Raw genomic sequence first — 27,736 nt, 5'->3', positions numbered from 1 at the left:
TTAAAAAACCTCCAAAATAATATCTATTATTTAAAATAATTAACGTAGATATGAATAGGATTTTTTAGATTTTTTTCAAATAAAATAGAAAAAGTTTAGACAAAATATTTACATTTGATAGAAAAATATAGCTAAAGACAAAAATCTATTACACTTAATTTTCCTACTAATTATAAATATTTTATCAAATATTTCATTTTTCTACAATTTTTTCATATTTTTTTTAAGTATTTTACTTTATTTTGATATATTTGAAAATAATTTTTTTAATTATTCAAATTTTGAATTTATTGTTTCTATTTTTCATAAAATTTTGTCTTTTATAAATTATATACCATTTACAATTGGACATATGGTGAGAAAAATTCAAACTTTGCCAAGTTTGGAAATATGTTTCAGCCTTAATGTCGATATTTCTTTTAAAATTTTACATTTTCGTATTATGGTTAAAATATTTAAACTTGCGGATTAGGAGACCCCATTTCACTAATTAGAGTTGTGTTTGAGTTTGGGTTAGAATATGTTTAGTTCATATTCGGTGTAATTATATTATTTACAATATTGACTCCAATATAACTTTAGAAATGCATATGATTTGTATTTTACGTTTTTTCTAAATAAGATCGTTATCTTTCATCACCGAAAAACGCACGTATCAAAATGCACCACGCAAAATTTGGTATTGATTTTTTTTTTTTACATTTTTATTTATTTGTTGACAATATTTCAATTGGAGAGGTTGCATGAATTAACTTATATTACATTTAAGTGAGAATTGTATTGAAGATATCGAATTATGATTAATAGATACATAAAACGGTGCATAGTTGCTACGTATTTACGTTGAGAACGTATAATTTTGTCTTTTTTTTTTCAGTCACGAGTCGTAAGAAGTTTTAAATTATGTATGTTTGAACTAGGTGAACTTTAAGTTTGGATAAATCATAAAAACATTGAATCATCGTATTAACAACACTAGATTGGCTACGTGTGTTTGTATCATTCTAACGGTCGTAATAAAACTCGATCTACACTTTTTGCGATTATTTAATATGCTACTTTTAAAGGTCAATAGACGATACTTTTTGTCGTATTGAGATTGACTTTTATGACCTTTCGAGTGTATTAATTATACCAATTTGACAATAAACTGCATTATTAATTGATTGGTTCTTAATGTCTGTGTATTAGAAGCATGTCTTGATAAATTGCAATTACCATTATTGTTTGAAGAAGTACATAAATAAGTATGAAAAAAAAAGCCAATATTTTGGCACATCATTTATGTACAAAGTACAATAATGTAGCACCAATGTATTTGTGATATAGGAAACTTTATTTCAAATAAATTTACAATTTGATTGGTAAAATAATTGGGCATATCATTGTTCGTGTTGGCATTGGATTGAGGTAATTTTGTAACTTTAATGAATTATTAACGTGGTATTCAACAAAGTTTTTCTTTTTTTCAAATAAGTATTCATATTTTTAGATATAGTCAACATTTAGAAACTACGTAGAAAACGAACCTAGAATTAAAATTGAAAATTACGCTATAAGAGATTGATTTAAATTTAATATCAATATGAATTAATCTTTTCAAAGGATAGAAAGTTTAAGTATTTGTTACTTCATTTTTAGTGCAACTGATTTTTATCTTTTAGTAATTTCATTAAAAAAAAAAGTAAAAATTTTAATAATTTACTTAATGTCTTTTTCAAAAAACACAAATTAAGTGTAACTGATTATTACCTTGTAAATATTATTATTATTATGATTTTGAGCTAATTTTCTAATTATTTGTAAAAAAGTTTAAATTTATAGATTTTTTTCAAAATAAAAATTCTATATTTTAATTAAGAAAATTATCGAAGATAAAAAAATACACAAAATATTTACAAAATCAAAGTATAATAAATTTTATTTTGCAAAATTGTCAAAACCAAAACATTTAAAAAAATATTTACCTAACAAAATTTGTGATTTTGTTAAGAGTATGTCAATTATATTTTATTTTAAAAAAGAAAGCAGTGAACTTTTTATATTTGTTTAGTTTTCTATGGTTGGAAAAAAATATCTTTTAATTAAGTCGGAGTGAAGATGAAGAAATGAGGACCCGATTACATCACCGGCGGGTGAGGGTAGATCTGTACAGCCGATGAGCTGGGCGTGGACATGAGTCAACAAAGTAAGATTTGTTATTATTATTTATTTATTTATTATTATTAATTGATATTATTATTATTATTGTTTTGAAAAACAAAGTAAAGATTTATTAGTATGATTGTAAACATATTCAAGAGATTTTGCCTCCCGGATGTTACTTTACTCTTAATAATGATAATAATTCGCGCACAATATGGCATAATTGCCACGTTGAACTCCATTTTTAATTTCGGTTCACAACTTTTGTTTTTTCCTTAACTTTTTCCCATTTTAAATAATTTTTTATGATTTATGAGAAAATAATTTAATTCTTTTAGTTAACCATTTTTATATAAAATAAAAAATGGATTATTTTAAAATTGTAAGCGAGTGCATGATAAAATAAGTAAAACAAAAAAATGAGAGTGTGGTTTTCGATGAATAATTGAATAATTATTTAAACGGCTAATATATAATAAAAGGACTTTTTTTTTTCCAAAAATATGTATAAAAATAAATTATTTAAACTTTAAATAACAAAACCACTAAAAGATGTCATTCATTATACTTAATTTTTAAATATTTTATTAAATGTTTCATTTTTTACAAATTTTTAAATAAAAAACAAATTAACTTAAAGAAAACATAAATGAACGTATGTTAAAATAAATAGAAAAATATAAGACTATGGTTTGCTATTGAAGAATTAAATAGTCATTTAGACGGTTCAGATTTTTTTCACTAAGTTATAACTTTAACCGCCTTCAATCATTATATAAATACAAGTTTGACAAATTAATTTGAACCCCTCCTACACGAGCGCGAGCATATAGAAAATACCATTTTTCTTATACCAACCTAGTATAAAACATGATTACAATACAAAACTAAGCTCTATGATGAAAATATCGTGTGGGTGAATAAATTCTTATTGTAGCTCTCTCCAATCACGTGAAAAAAAACAAAATGATAAAAGAAAAGAACGTGTTAAAATGTGTTTAGACTATCAAAATAGTTATATAAATATGAATGTCTACCATAACACGCTAAAATATAAGAAAATTGTGAAAAATATAATATCTGATAAAATATTTAGACTTCGTATAAAAATTATGTGTAATGAGTTTTATCCATTAGTGATTTTGTTTTCTGAAGTGTAAATAGTTTGTCTATTTTTTAATTTACCAAATAAATTTTAAAATATATTTAAAAAAAACATTAATGTTTAAATATAATATTTGACAATTATAACGTATGGCTAACAAATTGCATATTTAATTAATGATGCAATTTTGAGAGAACGACTTGCCATTTAAATCAGCGTCGATTTAAAATTGCTATTCTCATTTATCGCAATTACAACAATAAAAATAAACTAAAAGTTTTGGTTAAATAAATAAATATATAAACAAACATATTCACTGGAGTCAGCCAGGTGGCGAGAAATGTTTGGGTGAGTTCTAATATGGAAAGACAGACAAAATCGGGGCTGTCGGACAGGTGGTCGAACCATACATTAACATTTTAACTCACAAGTTTTGAGTTTTTTTATATATTTTAAAAATGAATATTTTCAAAAATATAATTCCAAAATATTTACGAGAACAATTTTGAAAATGAAAAATACCATAGACACATTAAAAAATGTCAAAAGAAAAAGTATCGTCAACAAATACGATCGTTTAGATTTAGCTATTATTTTGTACACGATTGTTTAGAGTCAGACTTTGTTAAATCTAAATTTTTTTTTTTTCAGATTTGGTTATTTTTTATACACACTTGTTTAGATTGGGGCAATTTTTTTTTCAACGTTCTTTGATTGTACACGATCTTGAACAACCGAATAACAGTTTAAAAAAATAAATAAAATAAGAAAACAGATTTTTTATATTTTGTATACGATCTTAAATATCTTGAACCAAATAAGAGTTTAAAAAAAGTAAAAGAAAAATTGTAGAAGAAAGACGATGGAAAGAAAAGAAATCGTAGAAGAAAGACGATAAAGTAAATGGCAAACCTATAACATTTTAAAAAAATTGTCCGTTTCGTGAGTTTTTTCATTTTATTACTTCGTAAATATTTGACTGATTTGTTATGTTTATAAAAAATAACCTTTTAAAAATTCATTAATTGTCATTTTAAATTTACATGGTTAAAAAAATAGAAATTATAAAAAAATGGTAAGATAAATAGACTATTTACTTCTTATATTTAAACAATAAACAAATTCCAAAAAGATATTGCAAATCCTAAAATTAAACGAGTAAATAAGTCACAAAGGTTGAAGTTGTTTAAACAATCGGATATTCTTGTTATTTTTTGTATATAATTAGACTTTAAAAAGTGTACATCACGTCATTTAATTTTGTGTCTAATAAATATACGATGTCGTAATTAAGTATCTAACAATTTATAATTTTTAAATGCTAATTATATTTTAGTTGATATTAACTATATATCTTATATCATGCTCCGAAAGTCGTATATATTAATAATCATTCTTAGAATAACCTTACTTTTAACTCTCGTTTTTAATATTTAACGAATAATTCAAACAACTTTTCAAAATATAGTTAAAATTGTAATACAAATGTGATGATTAAAAAAAAAAAACTATCACAGCTAAAAAAAGAACCCAAATTGTTAACTTTATTTTATGGGTTCATCTTCATCCTATACCTTTTTTAAAGTCATTCATGTGCTTTAGTTTGATGTTCATCCACGTGGTTAACTTAGTATTTAAAAGTTTGTAAACAAATACAACAAATACATATAGTTATTCATGAATATTACTCAAATAAAAGCATACAAATCAAATAATGTGACCAATATGTTTCATTACTCAATACTTTTATTTGCTAACTTATTAAAAATTAAAGTTTCTTACCCAATAAATGACAAAATCTGAATCTCCAACTTTTATGAACAGTAGATATGTTAATATATACGTTTTGATACATAACAAATTTCATTTCAACAACTTTAAACTTATTTATACTTACATAAATCCCTTAATACATAACTTATAATTTCAACAAATATGCGATTTTATTATATAATTAACCATTTATACATGACTCGTAATACATGGTTCGCTAAAATACAAGTTAATTTAGATTTCAAAAACTATCATTATAATATAATTTGAAGTCACAATTTCACCCTCAAGTATTTAATTATTAAAAAAAACAAATCTTACTACTCTAACATGTATCTGAGATAATCTTCATAAAATAATTTAAGTAAATCTGGTTTTACTAAAAATTATTTTTTACGTGTTTAAAAATTTAACCATCTACGGTAAATTTATAAACCGAGATAAAAATAAAACAATCAAATTTTAAAATGGGAGGATTATACAAGTTTAAATATTTAATTTTAATGGTTGGTATAGTTATAACTTTTACCACATGCATTTTTAAAAAAATTAAAACATGGTGGACAACGTGGGGAGTGTTTCATGGGGCTTTGGCGCGTGTAAACGTCTAAAAGAGGATTGAAATTTTTAAATATTTCCCCCTTCCGCTCCCGCCTTTTTCTTTTGGTCAAAAACAATTTCATTTTTATTTTATTCACAATCCTCTAAATTAAAATTAATAAATTCATTAAAAAGGTAAGTCTTGCAAAAACTATAGTTAATTACGATTATACTTTTTACACTCAAAATTCAAACTTATTCGATATTTAAAAACTGACTATCAAACTTATATGATTGTATAAATTTAAGAATTCAGAACTTTTATCATTTGTAGTAGGAGCAAGCATCGATCAGTTTGATTGAAATATATTTTCTAATCAAATTGCCATCAAACCAACTATAGTTAATTGAGTAAATATTTGAATTGACCCTTATCACGAAGGAGTACAAAACAACGATCGATCGATCGGTTTAGGTTGGTTCAAACATTTTAAATTCTTAAAAAATTGTTGTCGGTTTAAATTTTTCTCAAACCTGTCATCTTCGATTCGATCGATTTTGGTCGATCGGTCGGTCAGCTTCGTTCTTCGATCTATCATGTTCACTAATAATCTGTACATATAATCTTTAAAAATAGACTTAATTATTAAATGCAAGTATCAAACCTTATAAGGATGATTTTTAAAATTTACACTTAAATTATAATAAAGTAGGGGGGGGGGGGGGGGGGGTGCCGCAGCAGCGGGCGTGACATACTTTCCCCGGCCTCGGCTTTATATTTGCCTCGCATCTCACATCCCCAACCCCTATATTTCCTTTTCTTCTCTTTTCTTTTCTGTTTTTTCTTTTCTTTTTTCCTTATTTTAATTTTGGCGTTACTTTTTAGGCACCAATTTTGTCTCACATTTATAACTTTTCCATTATTATTCTAGAAAATAAAATAATAGTAATGATAATAATAATATCCATTATTCAATCCTTCTTCTCTTATTTCTTAATTTAAATTATGTGTGAATTTTTTTTAAAGTAAGTACAGCTGGTAAACCATAATAATAAATGGCCTAACCAAGAAAAAGAATTATATAATATATATATATATATGGTAAACTGTAAACTTTTATTCACGTGGTCAAGTGAGACTATTTGAATAAATAAGGCTGTAAATAACATTATTTACTAAATATTTTATATTTTAAAGGTTAAATTAGGTGGTTAAAGTGTATAAAATACCAGAATCTCATCCTTTTATTTATTTACTTTAAAGTTACTTCAACATATTTGTTGGAGAGGAAAAAAATGACACAAAAAGTGATTCGTAAATTAGCGGTAAAAGTAACTTAAATATATGATTATTTAAGTAAGTTTAATATCCACTTGTTATAATATCATGGTATGTTTTTTTTTTCTCTTGTTAAAATTACTTGAAAGTGAAATAAACCGTTCATCTATCTCATAAGAAACGTAAAATATCTTGATTTTTTTAATGTGAGATCTTCGATACTTAAAAGAAAAAGTTATGCACCATTAAAATAAATTATTGACATTGTTGTACTAGAAAAAGTAAAATTTTGCCCTTATACATTTAGACTCGTGTCAATTTTAGTTGATGTATTTTAAAGTCTACTCTAATGATTCTTAAAATTATTTGAAAAATTCATTATAATACAAAAATATTAAAACAAATTCAATTTGGTAGAATAACACCAAGTTTATTTTAAATCAAAAAGTAAACTAAATTTAATATAACATCTAATACTTTCTTTTGCGAGTAAAATATGAAAAATACCTAAAAAATAGAGAGAAAATGTTTAAATACTATACCTCAGCCCATCTTAAGTCACCAATTTGACACAAAAACTTAAGCTAATTGAATCAGATACAGAAAAAACATTACAATATTTATACGATGAATAACGATAGATTATAATAGACTAATTTATATTATTGTTAATTACAAATAAAAGTTTTATCAAACAAAATATATATATATATATTTTTAATTTTATTTAATAAAGTTTATTCCCTAGCGTAGCCCAGCAACGGTGAATTACTTGGCGGAAATGGGCGATATGATTATATTTTTAGGCAAGACAAGAGTAAGAGTTGTTTCCAACCTTGTCGGTCTCCTTCCCTAATTCTTCTTCCTCCAATAATTCACCCAATATTGTATAGTGTGACATAAAATTACAACCACGTCAATAATAATAATAGAAACAAAAATAAATTAATATAAATAAAAATTATACTTTTTACGTATATAGTTTTTTATTTATTTCAAATGTTTTAAAATTTCATGGGTTTATTCTTTATGTTTCGTTTGTTTATCGAAACCGTAGATAATTGTAATCTTAGATGCCAATAATTATAGATATGTAGAATCATAAATGTCTAGTATATTTAGAATACCACGTTTATATTGTATAAATATTTTTGTTATATGGAGATTATTTTTTGTTGTTGTCTTTGTATCGATTAGATTTCTTTTAGGAAATGTTTTAAATTTACATAACGTTCAAATAATTTTCTTACAACTATTTGTTAATTTATAATTAATTTGGTATGGTTTGAACCTATATAACTAACTCACGCACACACATATATGTATATATATTTATCGATTTGATTTTGTTAGATATATATAATACTAATAAAATAGAAAAATACCAAAATGTGAAATGGAAATATCCGAGCACCATAAGAACATATTTAGATGTCAGACATCTTACAATACTACAAAACAAACACGATGGTTTAGATGTTCACTCCATAGAAATGTAGAAAAAACCAACCTTTAATCTTTTAGTAAGCATTAGTTTCAATATTCCGTAATAACATACATTAATTAATTTACGTTCATTTTTTTTTCAAGTGGATTAGAAAAAAAAAAAGTAAAATTGACAAATATATTAAAATTTCATGATAAATGTGTATAGAATGAGTTTTTGCCATTGGTGAATTTGTGTAAGTATAAATATCCTGTTTATTATAGTTATTATTCTTTAAGAAAAAGCCTTTTTTTTTCATAACTGTTACAAATTAATATTAAAATGTCAATTTATAACCATTTTGGAATTAATTAATAAACATTTAAGATAACAATTAAAAACAAGTATATAATGTTAAATTGAGGTAATAAACAACATAATCAAAAGCTTAATAACCATGCAAATATTGAATATCGAATCTCTCAAGCTCATCTACTATAATATCAATCTTACATGTATCGTTACCAAAATCTTAAATTACTAGTTGATCTACAAGCTAAACTTGTAAATAATTTATATATATTCTGCTTTCTAACCTTGAATTAGAATAATTAAAATCAGTACTCAAAGTATATTTGTATTGGTAAAACAGTAACAACTACAGCCTTGCGAGGAAAAAAAAATATATACATTCACTTGTTGGCTTTGCACGTGCTATACTCTCGATAAATTAAAATGGACGTACAATAATTTTCTTTTTTTCTTCTTTTTGCTTTTTTAAAGAAACGGTAAATATATAATAAATAAATCATTAATCATTTCGTATTTGGAAAGTTATCCTAAATTATAAAATTACTGAAAATATTTATAAATAAACAAAATTTAAAAATATGTTCATAAAAAACATCGATAAATATTGATAGATATTAGTAAAATTATCGGTACTTGTCATATTATGAACAAAAAAATACATGTGATATATTTAATAGAATTTACCATTTATATACCAATTTTATTCATCAAAAAGGGTCTATGCATAGAATTGTGTATTTGTTTGTGCAGTGTTAATTTGAAAATGATTTTGTTTTCAAATAATATCTTTATGTATAATATATATATATATATATTTTTTATGGAAACAAAATCTTCACTTCTTGATTCCATGTGCTATGCTCTTGGGAATAAAAATTTGGAAGCAGATTTTTCACCTTCTCCCAAAAGTTTATACCAAATGCAACTCTGTTGATTGGTTGAGATAACAATCATATATTTTTTTTTTATTAAACCATAATTTTATTTTTGAATTTTGGACTATTCAATCACTAAACTTTCGAGAGTTTTTATTAAGCTTCTATTTTATATCAACAACTAATAATAGTTTAGTTCATATAGTATCGATGCACACCGAAGATTGAAATATTAGAAAACTAAGAATATAAATACATACAATATTCATTCATATTTACAAAATGATCAACAAATTAATTGGTCAAATTTCATGTGTATAAGTTAACATTTTAGTATTGTTAATAACCGGTGCACTTAATACAAAAATTTTATGTCAATCTTACTAATCGTAGCCTTAAACTTTTGACTAAGTCGGTAAAATTGTTAATCACAACTCACAATTAAAATTTATTAACGACATACACTAATAGACTAGACATTGCTTTAAATCTACCAATGTCTATAATTGATATATTTATTTAAATCTATAGATGTCTATTATATATATATATATATATATATATATATATATATATATATATATATTTTACATTTTAAATATCTTTAACAGTTTTGCTATTAATAACAAATTTTAATATTTAAACTTAAATAATTTTATTTTTTCATTCTTATAACTAATTTCTAAAAACCAATTCCTTTCGATCGTGAGATAATTGCAGGGTGTAGCTATTAGACTTAGTAATTAAGTATCTAACAATATATTTTTCTTTTTTTAAATAAGTTTAGCTCCGATCTGGCGTGATCCTACCTTTATAGTAATAGTGAAGTTCGATCCCTCGTCTCATATACGAAAAGAGACTATTTTTTTTATACAAATATAATAAAATCTACGTACCCATTTGTCAATTCTTTTACATTATATTATACTTATATTTAAAACTTCACGATGCTTTATCATCCAAAATCTTACAAAGGCTCCAACGCGATATTTTTAGTCAATGGGATTTAGTCGGTAATTTGACCCACAAGCAAAAGGCCCAAATAGATTTACTTGCAAGCCCGTATCTGCTCAGGCCCAAGTCCAACGTATAGCTTTCAATCCCATTCTCCATTTTCTTAAAAAAAAAAAAAATGATTAAACAAGTGAACATTCCAAATAATTACGTCACTGTTGATAAGTATATTTGTTTTCTTTTATCTTTTTGCGATCATTTTTTAAAAGTTAAGTTTACAAACGCTAGTTTTTTATCTCTAGATTTATTTATTTGTTATCTATTTTTTTATACATGTTTTTTCTTTATTTTAAATAAAGTATTTGTGTCTAGTAATTTCTTCATATTACTGTCCGACTTTAAATTGTTTTACTATTGTCTATGGACGAGTTCGTTCACGAACTTTTTAGTGTGTTCTTATTCATCCTATCATAAACGTGCTAGGTAGGGATACAATCTAAGAGGATAAGAACGAGTGTTAGTTTTGACAAATTGCAACAATGCATTCAAATCATCAAAGGATATGGCAGGAGGTCCAACAAGCTAAGTGACAATCAATGTTTTTATTATGTTATTAAAAAACAAAGCCTCGTAGTTTGATAAAGTTAAGTCAATCGATCAACCAAAAATTTTTTAATTAATAGGTTATGATAAATTTAATCGTCATATCAATAATTTAACACAAGTAATAAATAATTATTCTTTTGATCTTGTTAACGTATTGTAATTAAGTTATCAACCGTGTGAAATCACACGTTTGACCTAACTCTTGCACTGAATGAATTTTACACGAATAAAGATATTATCACGTGAGTGTGAACATTTTTTAGTAGTTAAAAAAAAAGATGTTCGTATCTTTTATAAGGTACAAAATGTTAAATGTTCCCGTTTTACATTTGATCTACTGGATAAAAAATAGAGATGTGTCTTTATTGAAGCAGTTAAATCGCTCGAATATATTTCTCTTTTAGCATATTAGAGGACGATATACAAATACTTGTCATTACTTTTGGAAATATTTTAGGTGGAATGTGTGGGAATTACTATTGAGAGAGAAGACAATTTAAGGAAATAATGAATGTATGAGAAATTGAATGTTGACAATAAATGGAAGAAAGGGAAGCATTGAAATCAAGAATTCAATTCGCAACCAAACGAAAGTGCAAAGTCAAATCAAGGAGGGATAGCCATATGAGTTCATTTTTTTTAATAAGGTGGGCCTAAAAAGTCCTCCAAACCCTGCTTAAGACGAGACTCAAGAAAAGGGGAAGGATAAAAAAAAGCCATTACTAACGCCACCAAATTTAGCTATGTAATTGGGACCATCGCTTGAAGCACAATTGCAATGCGTAAATGAATGGAAAAGCATACCGACATGATCAACCCTCACTCTCATTCCAACAGATCTGATTAGAATACATGTGTGCCAATTCTGTTATTTCGACAAAATCAGCTAAAATAGAGAAGGGATGAACACAAGATTGTGTACTTTGAACATTCTAAACACCAAGCCATCTATCACAAGATGCCATCCAACATGGTTAAATAACACATTTGTATTTCAACCTACATCAGAAGAACAGAGTTGTTTCTTTGCTTGGGGAACTTATGACTTGTTACTGGCCGATATGATGGTCTCTGATGCGGGTGGCTCCTGCCGTAGTTCCTTGACAACAGCAGCCAAAGCTTCAGGGTTCACACCCATGTCACAGAGAGCAATGAGGACAGAGAGAGTGTGGCGATCGATCCCGGCATCAAGTACATTAGACATATGAAATGCAAGGTCTAGTGATTCCCGAGCAGTTCGGGCAGCCTCTTGATCCATTTAAAGAATCTAATAAAGAAGAAAATTACATTATTCAAAATCTTCAAGTCTTTCTAAAACTATTTTAACAATGATATAAACAGGGATTTGAACATTCCAATGATAAAACTAAAAATCATCCAAACTTGGAAAGTTGCATGTAATCCCTATAGACATTCAGGTAAAAATTAGTGAGGTGTCTCAATTACCACAGTACAGGAAAAGGCAAAACGCTCCTCAGAGTTTAGAATAGCCAAAGCAACGAGCAATTTTCATTAAATCTTTCCTTGATTCTTTGTTCAAATCATTCACGAACAAAGAACTTAATTACACATCCAGTCATATGCAAAGATAAATCAAGATATAAGAACGTCAATGTTTCAGAAAATATAAACGCAGCAAGGTTTCCTATACTATAAATGGTTACCATTTCTAAGAGTATTTCCATTTTCATTGATATATTCTCGTTCCATTAGCAAAATCAAGCCTCTTTGCGTGTGTGCCCGCTCATAATACACGTTTCATCTAAGATTTTAGCACAAAAGAATGAACATATGTGTGTGTGTAAATATATGACACCAATCACCTAAAAAACAAATGTGGGGAGAAAGGAGACAGGAGGAGGGAAGAGAAATTTAACCAATCAGAATTCAACAACAATTTGACAACTCATAAAGGCCGCATAATGGATATGATCTCCCTGACCAAGAAGATAAGCATCTTAAGCATATACTTCAAATCGAAGACGAATTCAATGGCTCAAAATTATGATCAAGAATAGAACGTCAAATTCACGTGAAAACGATCGTCAAAGTCTTCTATAATCCAGGAGTCAGGAACTTTTACAGACATCTATCTTGCTATTAGCTACTATAAACAAAACCCTATCCTATAAAAAAGCCAACACAAAACCAAACCGTATCCTAGGCACACAAAAACTTCACCATACCAAGATGCATCAATCAATCAAAACACCGCATAGTTGATACTTTAGCCATTTCTATTACTATGAAAGAAATCTAAGACAATCCTAGCGAACGAACATCACCCAGACCAATAATTTGCAAACAACCAAACGGCCAAAACGCACTTAGCTACGAGAATTTCAATTTCAATAATCGCATGGAAATAAAAGAACAAAAAAATTTGGGACCATATACCTCCAGAATTGTAGTTGCAAAACACATTCAGAACCACTCACAACAAGTTGAACTAAAGCAGAAGGTATAAGATCCCAAATCTCAATCAATTTCGAGATAAAATTGCCAAAAAAACCAAATTATAAACTTTAAATCAGAGGCAAATGCAATCACATTGCCTAAATTAAGAAAACAAAATCAAACTAAGATCCAACCATACCCCATCAGAAGATAATGGAAAAACTAAGAATTACAAATTACAGAAAACTGGTTAATAGAAAATACACGAATACTAAGTTCACGTGAAAAAAGGTCTTACTTTGGTGTTTGGTGAGCCTTCTACGAATGAACCAGACGGAGGAATGAAGGCAGTGCGAAACGGACGGAAGGGGGAGGAGAAGCAACTCACGGTTTGGTGGGATCCTTGCGAGAGAGAGACGGCGAAGCTGAACCGGAGAGCGTTCGCGAGGAGAGGGAAAGTCGTGCGATACTGAACCGGAGAGCGTTCCGAGAGAGAGACGGCGGCGGCGCAAAATTGTGGAGGCTTTTTTTAGGGAGTTAGCGAGAGGGAGACGGAGGCAGGAGACGACGGCGCAAAATTGTGAGGGCTTGAGAGAGAGAGACGGCGGCGGCGGCAAAAAAGAATGTAAAGGGGTTTTTTAGGAAGTTTAAGATGGAGGGAAATTTGTGTCGAGAAATGCAAATAATTATTATTTTTTATTGGTGTAATTTGTAATGACACAAAAAAGAAAATTTGGGAAACTTTCCTAAATTGTCCCACGACCAAGTATTTAAAAAATGGCTAAAGTCATTTTAGTTTTATCGTAATTTTTTTCTTTTTTTGAAATATTTATTTTAATAATTTTACTTATAGCTTTGATTCAATTTAATTATTAAAATTTCAAAAGAATAATAAAAAATTAAATAAATGGATTGAAATTTTAATTTTTTCAAAACACAGTGACAAATTTTAGTATTTTGAAAAGACACAAACCAAACTAAAATAAAGATTTTGAAAATGTAAATACCAAAATGAACTAAAACAAATAATACAAGAGAAAATTATCGATAAAATAAAATACTTGACAAAATATTTATACTTTATAAAAAAATCAATGTATTGAATCTTTATCTTTTAATGGTTTTGTTTTATAGAGTGTGAATAGTTTATCAAAACTTTTTATTTTTGAAAAAACTTCGAATACATGTCTATTATTTTGTTGTTATTATTGGTGAAATCTATTATTTTATTAGTTGTAGTAAGAAAAAGGAGATAATACTGTTTGGTCATTTTTTTTATATATATATATAGGGTGGCAGAAGGGCGTGAAGAGTGCCCATAGCTTCCAATGGGACCAACAAATCACAACATCTTTAATTTATTCGCTTCTTTCTCTATTTGGTTCACTTTGATGCATTTTCCCCCTCCTTCCATGTGAGAGAGGGGATGCAATGGATAATGGTTGATATTTAATTCAAAATGTACAATTCCTTTGGGAGTTCTTTTGTTTTATTTCTTTTTCCAATTTGAATTTAACAATAGAGTTATTGTCTACCGTTAAACTATTACATATCAAATTGTTTTCTAAGATTAAGTTATGCTTTGGAGCTTTGAGACATCGAGTAAAGTTGTCTAGTACGAGAAGTTAGTTTGAAAGGTTCAATAATCTATTATACAAGGGCTTTTTTTTTCAAGAATAATAAAAAAAAATCAAACTATTTATTCTTCGACCACAAAAATCTATCATAGTTGATTTTGCACTGTTTTACTCACTTTGTTATTTTTTATAATATCTCATTAAATGTAAATTTATTTTAGAAATATTTTTAGATATAACAAAATGAACCAAAATGTTTACAAAATATAAGAAAGATTTTAGATTTGACACTTCACTTAGATATCCATAATTAATAAAAATACAAATTTGTGTTATTTGTAAATATACATATCGAGATCATAAATACTTTAAGATTGGGATTTTTTTATTAATATTAATTTAAAAGTAGAACAAAATTTGGTTTTACAAACAAATAATTATTTGTTCTATAAAGAAAATTGGAAATCAAAATTTAAATCCCCATTTTGATAGCAATGTCTCAACTAAGTATTTTTTTTTTAGTGTTTAGTCTATTTTTTTGTGGTGTTTGGAGAATCTCATGGAGTGAGCTGCTTCTCATATGCCCAATTGTGGTTTATATTCTATGAGAATTTAGATGGTCAACAATCTATATGCCTAAATATTTTAGGTTTCAATGATTAAGTATTACTAGTTGGCTATATATGTATACTATTTATTCATAAGTGTAAGGAAACAACCGAAAAAAAAAACCATCTAAATTGACTAAAACTACTTACATGTTTGCATTTGGAACCAACTTGCTAGCCATCTTTGTTTGAGAGTAGAGAAAATTGAAAATATTAGACGAGCTTCAATTTTAAGGAGAAAAACATGCAAATCAAGCCAATTTTTGATATTAGAAGACAAACATGAATTGAAGAATGGGTTGGATCAACGACCCAACTCACACTTTTGATTGGCTTCTTGGTCTCGAGGGTTGAAGATGAGTAGAATGACAAGTTGGTCCAAAGGTCCAATGATGTACTACTCGAACTCGGATGAGAAAGGAGATTTTGAAAAATTAGAAAATTAAAAATATTCGACGAGCTTGAGTTTTAAGAAGAAAAACATGAAAATCAAGCCAATTCTTATCTTAGAGGACGAGGATGAGTTGGGGGATGGATTGGTCCAAAGGTACAATCGTGTCCTACTCGCACTCGATCAAGGAATGAGATTTTGGCCCAAAGCCCCAACTTCCCTCCTTTGTTTCAAAATTACCGATAACAATATAACTTTTGTCTGAATATTTAAAAATTCAGTATACAAATAAATAAATAAAAAATGATTAAAATCAACCAAAATAGGAACAAGAAAGAAAGAGGGGAAGGGACAAACCAAGCCCATGCTAAGTTGCTAAAGGCTAAAGGTAATCAAGATTATGTACTACAAAAATTTATAAAAAATAAAACATAGTCCTAAAGAAGCAAAACATAGTTTAATGTAAATGAATTGTGTTATTAATTTAATTGAATTATGTTAGGAAGAGAGAGAAAAAAGATTTATGACAAAAAAGATTTTGACCCATTTTATGAATTTTAATTTGGAAGAGAAATGTCTAAACATTCACACACTTGTCCAAAATTCCCAAATCCAATGGAAATAAGAACCAAAAATTCCAAAAAAGTATTGTACACTAAAACAAGAAGGCTTTCAGAAAGAGATAGAGAAAATCACTTTGAGAGAGAGAAAAAGCTTAGGCCCTCAAAAATGTCAGAAGAGCAAATCAAAGTTTAGAGAAACACAATTGGAAGTGGAAGAACATTTTTGCTTTTTCTTGCTTTGGATTTGGATAATCCATATTCCAATTTTTTTTCCCAGATGAATCCGAGCAAAATTGAAGAAGATCTCTTCCATCACCACCGTCTACACGACGATCTCGACCCACTTACGACCCAGATCATTGAATCTCAGCCGTCCATTCCCAATTCACACCATGCCGAACCACCGTTCTCTTTGCCGGAAATCGTGCTCTTCCGGTCGCCGTCTCCGTCGTCACCAAGTCACTCGTCTTCTGACGATTCACCGACTCACTCCACTCGGTTGAGTCAACTCGTTCAGAACCCTACATCGACTTCGCAAAATCTCCATGAACCACCTCTCTATATCTCGCCGGAGCCTCACATATCTGCTCAGTTTTACACCTTTAATCCCGAGTCGCACTCGTTGATGATTCGTTGCATTCTTGAGAACCGCCTTGCGACGCCGAGTGAGATACGCGCCGCCACATCACGGTCCGTTCTCAAGTCATGGAGAACCGTGTGGAAGGACCGGAACGAGGATACTGCGTATCTGACGGCGTGGAAGAGAATTCAGGATAAGCTCACAGCGACGGTCGACGAAAACGGTAACGAATTTCTCTGTTTCAAGAACAATACTCAGCAATTCGTTTCGCATATTAGTCAATGGCAGGACATTGTTACGAGTTTTCATGGAGATACGGATTTGAAACATTTAGGGTTGAAGGAAACTATAGAGAGAATTAAGCAGGTTTGGACTGTAGGCGCTAAATTTTATGGGATTCCTGAGAGTTACATTAGGGTTTGTGTTGCTGCTTGTCCTGTTTGTAATTCAGCGTCCTCGGCATCAGGGTCGAGGAGCAAACGACGGAGGTTTGAGTATACGGACACTCTTGAGGTGCCTGCTAAGGAAGTGCCCCACAAGCTTCAGCAATTGGCTGCTAAACATAAGGTGGTGCTTTGTATCAGGCAGAAGTATATTAGGTATAAGCCTTTCATGGCGGAGGTTAAGGATTATGCTTGTCATAGGGCAGGGGAACCTGCTACAAAGAAATCGAAGATTTTGAAAAGGGAGCCATATGCGTCAAAGAGATGTGGGTGTGGATTTCGTATCCGGGCTATTGTACCAATTACAAATTACAACGAGAAGGATAAGACATTTGTGTATCAGGATGAGGGTGTGGCTGTATTTAAGTTGTATGCTGTGCATTCAGGGCATGAACCTGGGCCACTGGATGGAAATGCGAGAATTATGCATCGTGTGATCGGACACAAAGGTGGCCTGTTAATGGATCACGAGACAGTGTATGGGGTGAATGATGAAATGGAAAATGAAGAATTTCGACTGATGGGGAAGGATGAAGGAGATTTGCAGCTTTCAATCTTGCAGCAGTTGCATGAGGTGAGAAATGAGCTTGACCTGTTAGAGGGGAAACTTGCGAAGGTTCCACATGAGCTATTGGGTTCAGTGTCTCGTGATTTGTTCGATGTTTTAAGTAGACTTAGGAGTACAAGGGAGGAGAAATTGGACCCAATTGAGCTGCTTGCAGATAAGCATCATTCAGATGATGTTTTAGATGGGGATAATGATTTGGCTCATTGGAGCAATCATCATCATGAACGTTTATATGGGGATGCCAAAGACAGTGAATTGATTGAGGATGATGTAGACAGTTTTGGTCATTCCCTTCGAGATGTTGTTCCTTGGGAGGACCATATGAGGGCAGACTGTAGAAATCAGAAAGAACTGACGAGGGAGCCTTGCAAACCCGAAAGATGGTTTAAATGCACTGACTTTAATGATAAAAGCCTTCTTGGCTGTGAGGATACAAAACTAATTAAGCCCATGAGACATGATGAGAGCATGGTGGCAGATGTAGGTCTTGTCGGCATACATGTTGACGGATTCTACCCAGAGAACCCTAAATGGTATGACTCTCCTTGTGATCTAGACTCTAATGCAGACTGTGGAGATACTGGATTCAAGCACGGGGAGATTGTATAAGCTCTCGAAGGGCCACGTGATCTTCTGTAGTATAGTCTCAAGCTTCCAATTCTCTCACTTGCACATCCCCAGTACTGGAATCAGGATGGGGGGCTGTAAATTATGTATACAGGAGATTGAAGCCTCAAGTGAGCAATTTGGCATCCTTGTTCAATGTATTTTTTGTAAAGTTTGGCTAACTGACTACTCTATACAGACTCTACTCAACAGTATTCGTTACCGTGGTCTGGGCCTTCAATTTTTTTTGATACCACTGACCATTCCTATCCAATCTTGTTCCATTACTTATTCAGATACATGGAGATTTTTGTTCTCTTTCTTTTCTCTTTTAGCTCTTCTATATATGGTTTGCGTCACATTGCTGTGTGCATTTGTGCACTCTCTACTCTCTATATTCCTATGACTCATAATTCAAGACTCTCAATTTGCCTTCATGAAGGGCTTGTTTTAAATGCAGGTTGTATAGACTGCTATCTGTACAAATCTCCACCCGCTCCCCTCTGGAAGAAAGAGTAAGAGGGAAGCTCTGTGATGTGTTGACATTTTATTTAAAAATCGTTCTTAAGAACTGTCAACACTTTTGTTTATGTTCATGATGTAAAGAAGATTCTCACTCCTCTCCTTGAATATGTAAGCAGTAACAATTATATGTTTGAATTTAGCTTTTGCACATAAAATGTTGGGATTTCTTTTCATGTTATGAGATGAGATGCTCTGAACTGTGTGTTTATAGCTGCTGCTTTCTGCCATTTATTTCTCTTTCCTGAGATTTTGCACGACTTGTTTGATAATCCATGTCCTTGTTTGAAGGGGGGACGTAAGACGTTACCTGGCAAAAATGTTATGGAAGAGCTTTTTATCCTTAGCTTTGAGTTTGATTTTCTCATGTTTTATAATTTTATATAATTTATGACACTGTTTGAGCGCTTATAGAAAAAACAAAGAGAGAATACATTTTCTGTTTAATACTGCTCTTTTGCTCCTTCATGTATCAAAAACTACTTTAGAACGACTTTGTTTTAGTTTCACAGACATGTCCTGTTTCTGAAGCTTGACATGGGATACGTTCTTTGCTGCTCCTTTTTACTATTATGGAGTGCCATTCGTTATTGGCTCTCTGTACAGTTACGATATGACTTGAAGACACGAATGTTGTTCTGACATAAAAAAAATGAACTTCAGTTCATATCATTGCACTTTGCGCATTATTATGGACGCTGAATATAGTCCTCACAACTTTTGAAGTGTAAGCATAAAGTTTAATGCTTCGTTATGACTTTGGTGTATAGATTCTTTTGTGATTATGATGTTGGTTTAGTTTTGTTGGATTGATGCCTCTTCTGCATTTACTTTCTTGTTCTCTCCACTTTGTTTTCGTTGGATTCCTTGTTTTTGTGTAGTGTAAGCAATCTGTACAGAAAGTGAGCAGGAGTTCTACTCGCCCGACGACCAGCTTCGTCGGGTTTTGAAGGGTAACTGGCAGGAGAAGCTGATGAGACATTTCTCTCTTGGAGTGGGATCTTGGATTTGGCAAGTGAAGATAAAACTAGGGCTCTCCATCTACAAAGGTATGTTGTTAATGGTTTCATTTGTTTGTATAGCTGAAATCAAAGAGCAATCCAACCTTGAATATACACAGCTTCTATTCAACTGATGATGCTTCTAAATGGAACCTCAGTTGCATCAGCTGCCTTCAGGTTGGTCTGGATCTATAAATTACTCCTTATTGATTTATTTAATAAATTGTTATTATGATTTATTTTAATATTTCTGTTATACTTTACACCAAATGTTGACTGAGGATTGGATATGGATGAATGGTCGTTTTCGAAAACCAAAAACAATAGGATATTTATTACTTTATTTAGATTCTCTACTACATGTTGTCTTGGTTTTGTCAAGTTTGAATTCAAATTTTGTTTCATATTTTTGGATAATTGCTTTTAAAACTTCGTTGTCATTTATTATGGCCACTCTCCCCCAACCCAACACCTGGAAGCTCTCAATTTAAGTTGGGCTTCAAGCCCAATAGAAACGTGCAATTTTACTTTTGGGCCAGAAGAAGCACTACCAATACAAAACTTCTCCATCATCTAGGAAAGGGAAATCATAAGAACTTGTGAAGTGAGAGAAGCTGAGAAAATAGGGGCCAATTAGAATTCAAATAAAAATGGTTATGGGTTTAATAATATACGAGGAAAAGCACTTAAATTCAAAAACCAAAAGCAGAAAAAGGGAAGTTTTGGTGATGATTTGCTACAAAATTGTCAAGTTGGTCAATTCGTACAAGATAATTTTCAATGGCCACGAGTTTTTTCTTTTCCTTTTTTTGCTTTTTTGTTACTTTTATTTTGTAGAACTTTTAGGTTAATAATTTTAGATATAGTGAAACTAGTGATGGGTTCAATAGTCTATTACTAATAGATTTCTCTTAGGGGTTGTTTTTGGGTATAGCTAGACATTAAATATCTTGGATTTGAATGTCTGAGAATTTATATTCAATTTAATAATTTGTAAAGATAAGATGAAATAATTACTAAAATCAATTAAATTTGACGTAAATTAACTTATTGTTAAGTTCAACAGTTATTTTGTTAATAAAATAAAAGTAAACATAATTAAATTAATTACTAAAAATAATTATATCAATACAAATTAATTAGGATGTTGATAATGAATAATAATAATTTAAATTAAATAGTTAAGATAAGCTAAAATATTAATGGAAAAATAGTAGTGAAATTTATTAAGTCTAAATAATATATTTAAACTTTCATAATTAATTAAAATTAATAGTAATAATCGGTTAATATATTGTTTATCTTCAAACCAAATATTTTATTTACGGTATTAAAAAATTCGAGTCATCTAGATTTTAAAGTTCCATGGATAATAATATTTTAAGTTTTATAAAGTGAAATTTTGTGAAATAAAGATAGATATGATTTAAGATTCCAAGAGTTGAACTTAAATTTTGTTATACTTTGTGAATTATTTTGCGTTTTGATATAAGCCCGAAAACATAATTGTCAACAAAGAAAAAGACAAATCAAAACTACTAGTCCATCGTCCAACTTTGTTAACTTTCGGTGATCCTTTGACATATCATTTTTTGCTTAACTACTACACTCAATTTTGGTATCAAATTTTCACATTTGGTTAGTTTTGATCTATGTATTTAAATGTCCATTTTGCCCCTATGCTTTTAAGGCCCATAAAGTTGAATTATAGATGAAAATAGAGGGGTTAAATTAGTATTTAAACCCATCATTTTGTACATATATAGCATCAAATTTATTTGCAAATATTAAGCTATTAATTACTAGTACAATTATTTCAATTAGCCTTTATTTATATATTTTAATTATAATATGCACTATGGAATTTGATCGTTTGAGAATGGGAGGCTATAGCTTCCTATTTGTTTATTTTTAGACTAAGTTATGTTTGTACATTAAAATTTCATCTAAAATCTATCTTAATCTTTGCCACTAAACTTTCATATTTTATATGGAAACCTTATAGTTGAAGCCCCATATATTAAGGTTTGGGGTTGAATTAGAAAACATATGACTTGAAAGCTTGTGTTAAATACAATTATAAATATTCAATACGAACTAGCAAGTATTAAGGACAATAAGACACTTTTCAAATAATAAAAATCAAACCAAACTAAAAGGCAAGTTTCAAAAAACAAATAATACATTACTACGAATATCTTCATCGTTTAACTTTCAAACTACTGGATAAAAGTTGAGGCAAATTACAAAAATCACTCCTAAAGTACGGTTGTAGTTACAATTAACAATTAGGTTGCCTAAACTTCCAAGAGTGTTAAAATTGAACCCTCAAACTTATAATCATTATAGAAATTGAAATCACATACAGTTATATTTGAATTCTCAAACTTATATATCAATATAATTTATATAACCATCATACTTTAAGGATGACTCTTGCAATTTGTCCTAAAAATTATTTAATTCGTAAAATCTAGAAACTTTTTTACTTTATATTAAAAATATTTGATGTCAAGTTGTCCTTTAGCTATGAAACAACTTGTAACTTTATTAAAAAATAAGATTGAAAAAAATTGCAATGTAATGATAATCTTAGTCCAAAATTTTGGTGATCTCGAGGGTAAATCTTTTAGTAATCGGCTGAAGAAAACTTCTAAGATATCACACAATTCAAGCAGCAATTTATGTACAATCTTACACTACACACCAAATATAATATACATTAAAGAAACTATAAAAAAAACATTATATCAAAATTTATTTCTATTCCCTGGATCCTTCCTTTCTAAGTACCACGTAAACTTTCGATCGTAAAAGTTGAATTAGAGTAAAATTAAAACATCAAGCTAACTTAGTAGTAGCAATTATAACAATTATTTAGGTTTTCTTCCCTTTTAATTAAATGCAACGTTTCAACATTTTTAAAAAATTATAAATATAGAAAAATTTATAACTATCATTATATTAGCTAGACATAATTTTTACTATAATTGTAAATTATCTAGCTTTGTTTGTAACTATTTCATCAAATAAATAAGAACAAAACCACTAAAGGACAAAATTTATTACACTTTGACTTTTGTATAAAGCGTAAATATTTTGTTAAACATTATATTTTTTATAATTTACATACATTCCAGTATTAATAATAAACAATACAATTATTGCCAAAGACACCTATCCTATGATGCCTATAACCCACCTCGTTGTCGACACAAATTTAATTTAGAAGTAGGGGCTAACATTTTCTATATTTTCTCAATTTACAAAATTATCGATGATAAGCTTTTAAGAAAAAGAAAACATTATTCGAGGTCCTCGTACCCCTCACTCCACGCAGCTTTAAAAACACAAGCAGTTTGGCGGAATTTCATACTATTACTACAAAAAGAGACCTATGCTATTCCAAAATAATATTAATAATTATTATTATTACAATAATAAAACTATGTTTCAATCTTCCAAAACCTACATTTCCTTCTAATTTGCAAATCCCATCAAACTAAGAGAGAGAGAGAGAGAGAGAGAGAGAGAGAGAGAGAGAGATAAAGGTAAATGGAAGGAAAAGAAGAATTACATACCTTGTGATCCACAAACCTCAAAGTCAGCTCCACACACACACACACACATATATATATGTATGTATGTGTGTATATATTTGTTTTGTCTTTCAGTAATCTTTGCTTAAGTTTTCCTGAAAGAACTCAAGCAAGCAAAGGTTGAGATGAGCTCGAGGCGGAGCAGTGGAAGTTGCACAAAAGGCAAGGGTGGTGGCAGCAACGGCAGTGGTGGACCGTGTGGGGCGTGCAAGTTTCTGCGGAGGAAGTGTACGCCAGAGTGTATATTTGCACCCTACTTTGACTCAGAACAAGGTACAACTCATTTTGCAGCCGTACACAAAGTGTTTGGTGCAAGCAATGTGTCGAAGATGCTTCTACATATTCCTGAACATAAACGGCTTGACGCAGCTATAACTATATGTTACGAGGCACAAGCTCGAGTCAGAGAGCCAGTTCTCGGCTGTGTTGCTCATATTTTTGCCCTTCAACAACAGGTAAAAACAAATAATTCCACAAACATTTGACTTCTGATTTTTGGTTGCTAAAAGTTCAAGCTTATGAAAATCCAAATGCTTCTTCAGAAAAGATGAAAACTGGCACAATTTAAAAAAACCAAACGATTATCAAATGGAAGGTTAATTACTTTTATAATATCCACTTGAAACTTATTATCATATATCATCTACAATTTCATATGAGAAACAGACTAGTACGTATTCGTTGTTAAGTTTTCAATTTTAGTTTCACGTATAATTTGTAAATAAATATATAAATGGCAGAATATGAGTGATATACATTTTTTTAGGCTGCAAGGTTGCAAATAGAGATCTCATATTTGCAAGGGTACCTAGCAACATCTGAGCTTCCAAGACCCGCACCCCATCTTCAGGCACAACCACCAGCTCTAGTCAAGAAGCCAACTCTATCCTCAATTGTAAGCCTTCCATCAGATTGCCCTTCATTTCCGGCTGAATCAGATCTTTCTCTACTTCTTGATCCTGTCGAGCAAGCTTCACAGGAAAAATTGCAGTCTCCATTGGAGTCGTACCAAATTGGAAGCAACAATTTCCCATCCATGGTCAGCATTGATCAACAAGTTGTCCAAAAACAACTGTCTTCGATGCAACGCATTGGTGCCTCGCTATTTCCAAACGTCCCTAAACGATCTTAATGGCCGATTGGACTGCTAATCTCATGGTTTCTCCTGCTGATCAATTAATTAAACGTCAACTTGAAAGTTTCAATAACGGGCTTGTTAAATTCTTATCATGTGTACTTTTTCAGTTTGAAAATTATGCAACCACTACCCTTGAAAAAGAAATGAAGCAGAAAATTTGTGTTCTTTTATACATCAATTCAATAAGAAAAGAGACTTTTCGCAACCAAGGGCGTGTATGTACCTTAGCGGCTCACTTCTTTTGCAGTGTATTCTCTCAACACAATTTCAATCTCTTCCACCACCCCTAATCGTTTAAGCCAAGCTGCTAATATTTGTGAAGCTTCCTTCCCAACCATAACGTTATCCTTCTCCAAATCTATTAGAAGTTCCAACGCTGCATTTAACCTGTTTTCCTTTTCATATGCACTTAATGCCAAAGCTATGCATTTGTCACTAGGTTCAATGCCTGCCCTCCTCATGTTGTCAAAAGCAATTTGTGCCTTTCGGCTTTGACCGGCCATCAGATAGGCATTCATCAAAAGACCGCATAGCTTTTCATCAGGAGGAATAGCAGCCAATTGAATTGCATCGAATACTCTTTGGGCTCCTTCAGCATCGCCTGCCATGGAGTATGCTCTTAACAAAGCCTTGTAAACTTCGCTTCCTGCATAAATATCTTTTGCATCCATTTCTTTCAGAATTTTTTCTCCTTCCTCGGGCAACCCAGCCCTGACATATGCCATAATCATTGCACCATATGATCTTTTATCCAACGATTGCTCGAGTAGTTTGAGCTCTTCGAAAGTTTGTTTGGCTAGTTTAAGTTTGTCAGCCTTGCTATATATGTGGATCATTGTGGTTAATGTTATCTGATCACAAGCAAAACCCCTTTCTCTCATGGTTAAGAGAACTTTTTCAGCATCCTCGAGTTGGTTTTGCTTCCCATAATGATGAATAATCTTTGTGTAGTCTCGAGTATTGGCTTCAAATGTTATCTCTACAAGAGCAGCTTCTGCCACCTAAGAGCAATGGCACATTAACTTAGCCATGAAATATCAGCAATTGCTTAGGTCCCATTTGATATCCATTTAACTTGTGAGAAGTATGATCGTATTTCTTACAAATTCTTTACTATGGTTATTACATTTCTTAAGGAGGCATTTGAACTCTTAGCAAAATTAAAAAACAAAAACCAACTTTTAGAATTTACCTACAATAATTGAAAAATCATATATAATTTTCAAATGCAGTATCCAATCTGAGTCAATGCAACTATTTTGTTGAACCCATGTCTTTTTCTTTTATCCACGAGTGTTTTGAGCCAATTTACGTATATCTCAACTAATCCATTTCCACCAATGTCTTGAAATCATTCTAAACATCCTTGACATAAGCGCCATTCTGTCGAACTTACGATGAGAAATTAAATAGATATGCTAACCAGGCTGGCAGAGGAGGAGGTCCCTATCTAACGTAATCTTAAAAGAAAAAAAAAAGTTGATGTAGACTAGTTTACAAAATTAATCAGCTTTGTGATTATTTGATCTCCTCTAATAATCGAAATTACAAATTTAATCCAGAGCTTTAACGTTTTTAGAATCCATGAATCTAACAGACACAAAATCGAAAGTTTAGTGGTTCATGAACATAGAATTCGAATTGATTTCAGTAGACGAATTAATTTCTAAAATTTATAGACAAACAAACTTAATGTTGATGGACTAAGCTTGTTCTTGAAATTATAGGAGATTTAACGTACCTGGATATAGAGAGGATGATTCAAAATCCTCAAATGCTTAAGAACTGAAAGCCAGTCGGCTCTTTCAGGCTTCATAATCCTCACCCAAGCCGCCAACATGTCTGATAACTCACCCTTCTGAGGTGAAAAACATATAATTTGCTTCATCACAGCCTTACATTTTTTAGTCATCTTAGGAGGAAGCTGAGATATAGCCTGCTTCTGCGTTTCGGTAATATTATATCCAACCTCGACCCACCGAAACCTCGGTTTCTCTCTTTCACTCTCTAATTTGTGAAGTTCATCAACAATGGCGGTAACAGTAGCCATTTGAGAGCATCTTCGGCGAGAGTTCAAGACTATTGAATCCTTCCAGTAACGAGAAGACGAAGTATTTGAAGTTCCATTAACCAGAGGAAGATGAAGTTGATAGAGAATATTACTGGTGGAGATATGCATCGTACTCAACGAGAAAAAGAAAAAAAATCAAAAGATAAAGGAAAGAGTTTTGTTCTAATTCTACAATTCGATTAAGCGGTAGAGAGAATTGCAAGATGAAAATGCAAACTCTGAAGAAAAGATTTGGAAAGTTGTGTTGAAGCAAAGAGGATAAGGAAGAAAGCTGACATTGAAGACATTAATCCCTAACCCTTCGGGTTGGAATACTTTTCTTTTTTCTTTTTTTCCTTAAAAAAATGATTTTGAATTTAATGTATAAACTATTTAAAATAATAATAATACATCAAAAAAAATAGAAAAAGATAAATGTAAAATAGTAAAAAATGTGACAAACAGTAATTAATTAATCGAGAGAAGTTTAATATGATGTTTAGTGTAGTTGATTTGAGATTTTTAAATAGTACTACTATAATACGAGATTATTCATTTTATTATATTTGAAAACATTAATTTATATGATATAAAAGTTAATTATTTGTGAACTAAGATAGTTAGAGTTTTTTTTAAGAAAGAAAAACTTAGGTTTCATGTTGTTATTTAATTTCAAAC

At 30.2% G+C, this 27,736-nt stretch overlaps 3 protein-coding genes and 1 long non-coding RNA gene across 7 annotated transcripts; 2 read left to right on the top strand and 2 right to left on the bottom strand.

Moving 5' to 3' along the window:
* Window positions 1-11,824: 11,824 nt before the first annotated feature.
* LOC103483348 (uncharacterized) lies at window positions 11,825-14,195 on the bottom strand. Its single transcript, XR_536564.3, has 2 exons — window positions 13,711-14,195; window positions 11,825-12,282 (listed from the first exon to the last, which is right to left on the bottom strand). It is a non-coding gene; the product is annotated as an uncharacterized LOC103483348 (long non-coding RNA).
* A 2,398-nt stretch (window positions 14,196-16,593) lies between these two features.
* Window positions 16,594-19,107, top strand: LOC103483347 (uncharacterized). The gene has a single exon (XM_008439931.3). The coding sequence runs from the start codon at window positions 16,829-16,831 to the stop codon at window positions 18,749-18,751; it is 1,923 nt and encodes a 640-aa protein (XP_008438153.1). The 5' UTR covers window positions 16,594-16,828; the 3' UTR covers window positions 18,752-19,107.
* A 255-nt stretch (window positions 19,108-19,362) lies between these two features.
* LOC103483345 (LOB domain-containing protein 18) lies at window positions 19,363-25,002 on the top strand. Its single transcript, XM_008439927.3, has 4 exons — window positions 19,363-20,319; window positions 20,391-20,448; window positions 23,973-24,325; window positions 24,637-25,002. The coding sequence occupies exons 2-4, from the start codon at window positions 20,418-20,420 to the stop codon at window positions 25,000-25,002; spliced, it is 750 nt and encodes a 249-aa protein (XP_008438149.2). The 5' UTR covers window positions 19,363-20,319; window positions 20,391-20,417.
* Window positions 23,349-27,421, bottom strand: LOC103483346 (pentatricopeptide repeat-containing protein At1g01970). Of its 4 annotated transcripts, none has more exons than XR_007821576.1 (4): window positions 26,750-27,361; window positions 25,232-26,009; window positions 24,627-25,038; window positions 23,349-24,424 (listed from the first exon to the last, which is right to left on the bottom strand). XR_007821576.1 is itself a non-coding variant. In XM_008439929.3 (3 exons), exons 1-2 carry the CDS (start codon window positions 27,185-27,187, stop codon window positions 25,233-25,235), a joined length of 1,215 nt encoding a protein of 404 aa, XP_008438151.2. In that variant the 5' UTR covers window positions 27,188-27,421; the 3' UTR covers window positions 24,452-25,038; window position 25,232. The 4 variants fall into 4 exon arrangements, 2 of the variants coding, with proteins under 2 accessions (XP_008438151.2, XP_008438152.2); XR_007821575.1 differs by having other exon boundaries at window positions 23,349-24,313; XM_008439929.3 differs by lacking the exon at window positions 23,349-24,424 and having other exon boundaries at window positions 24,452-25,038; window positions 26,750-27,421.
* Between the last annotated feature and the right edge of the window lie 315 nt (window positions 27,422-27,736).

The sequence above is a fragment of the Cucumis melo genome, chromosome 6, assembly GCF_025177605.1.
Source record: "Cucumis melo cultivar AY chromosome 6, USDA_Cmelo_AY_1.0, whole genome shotgun sequence".
NCBI classification, from domain to species: domain Eukaryota; kingdom Viridiplantae; phylum Streptophyta; class Magnoliopsida; order Cucurbitales; family Cucurbitaceae; genus Cucumis; species Cucumis melo.
Note: the sequence above shows the minus strand (reverse complement) of the source record. Positions and strands in the feature narration are given on the sequence as shown.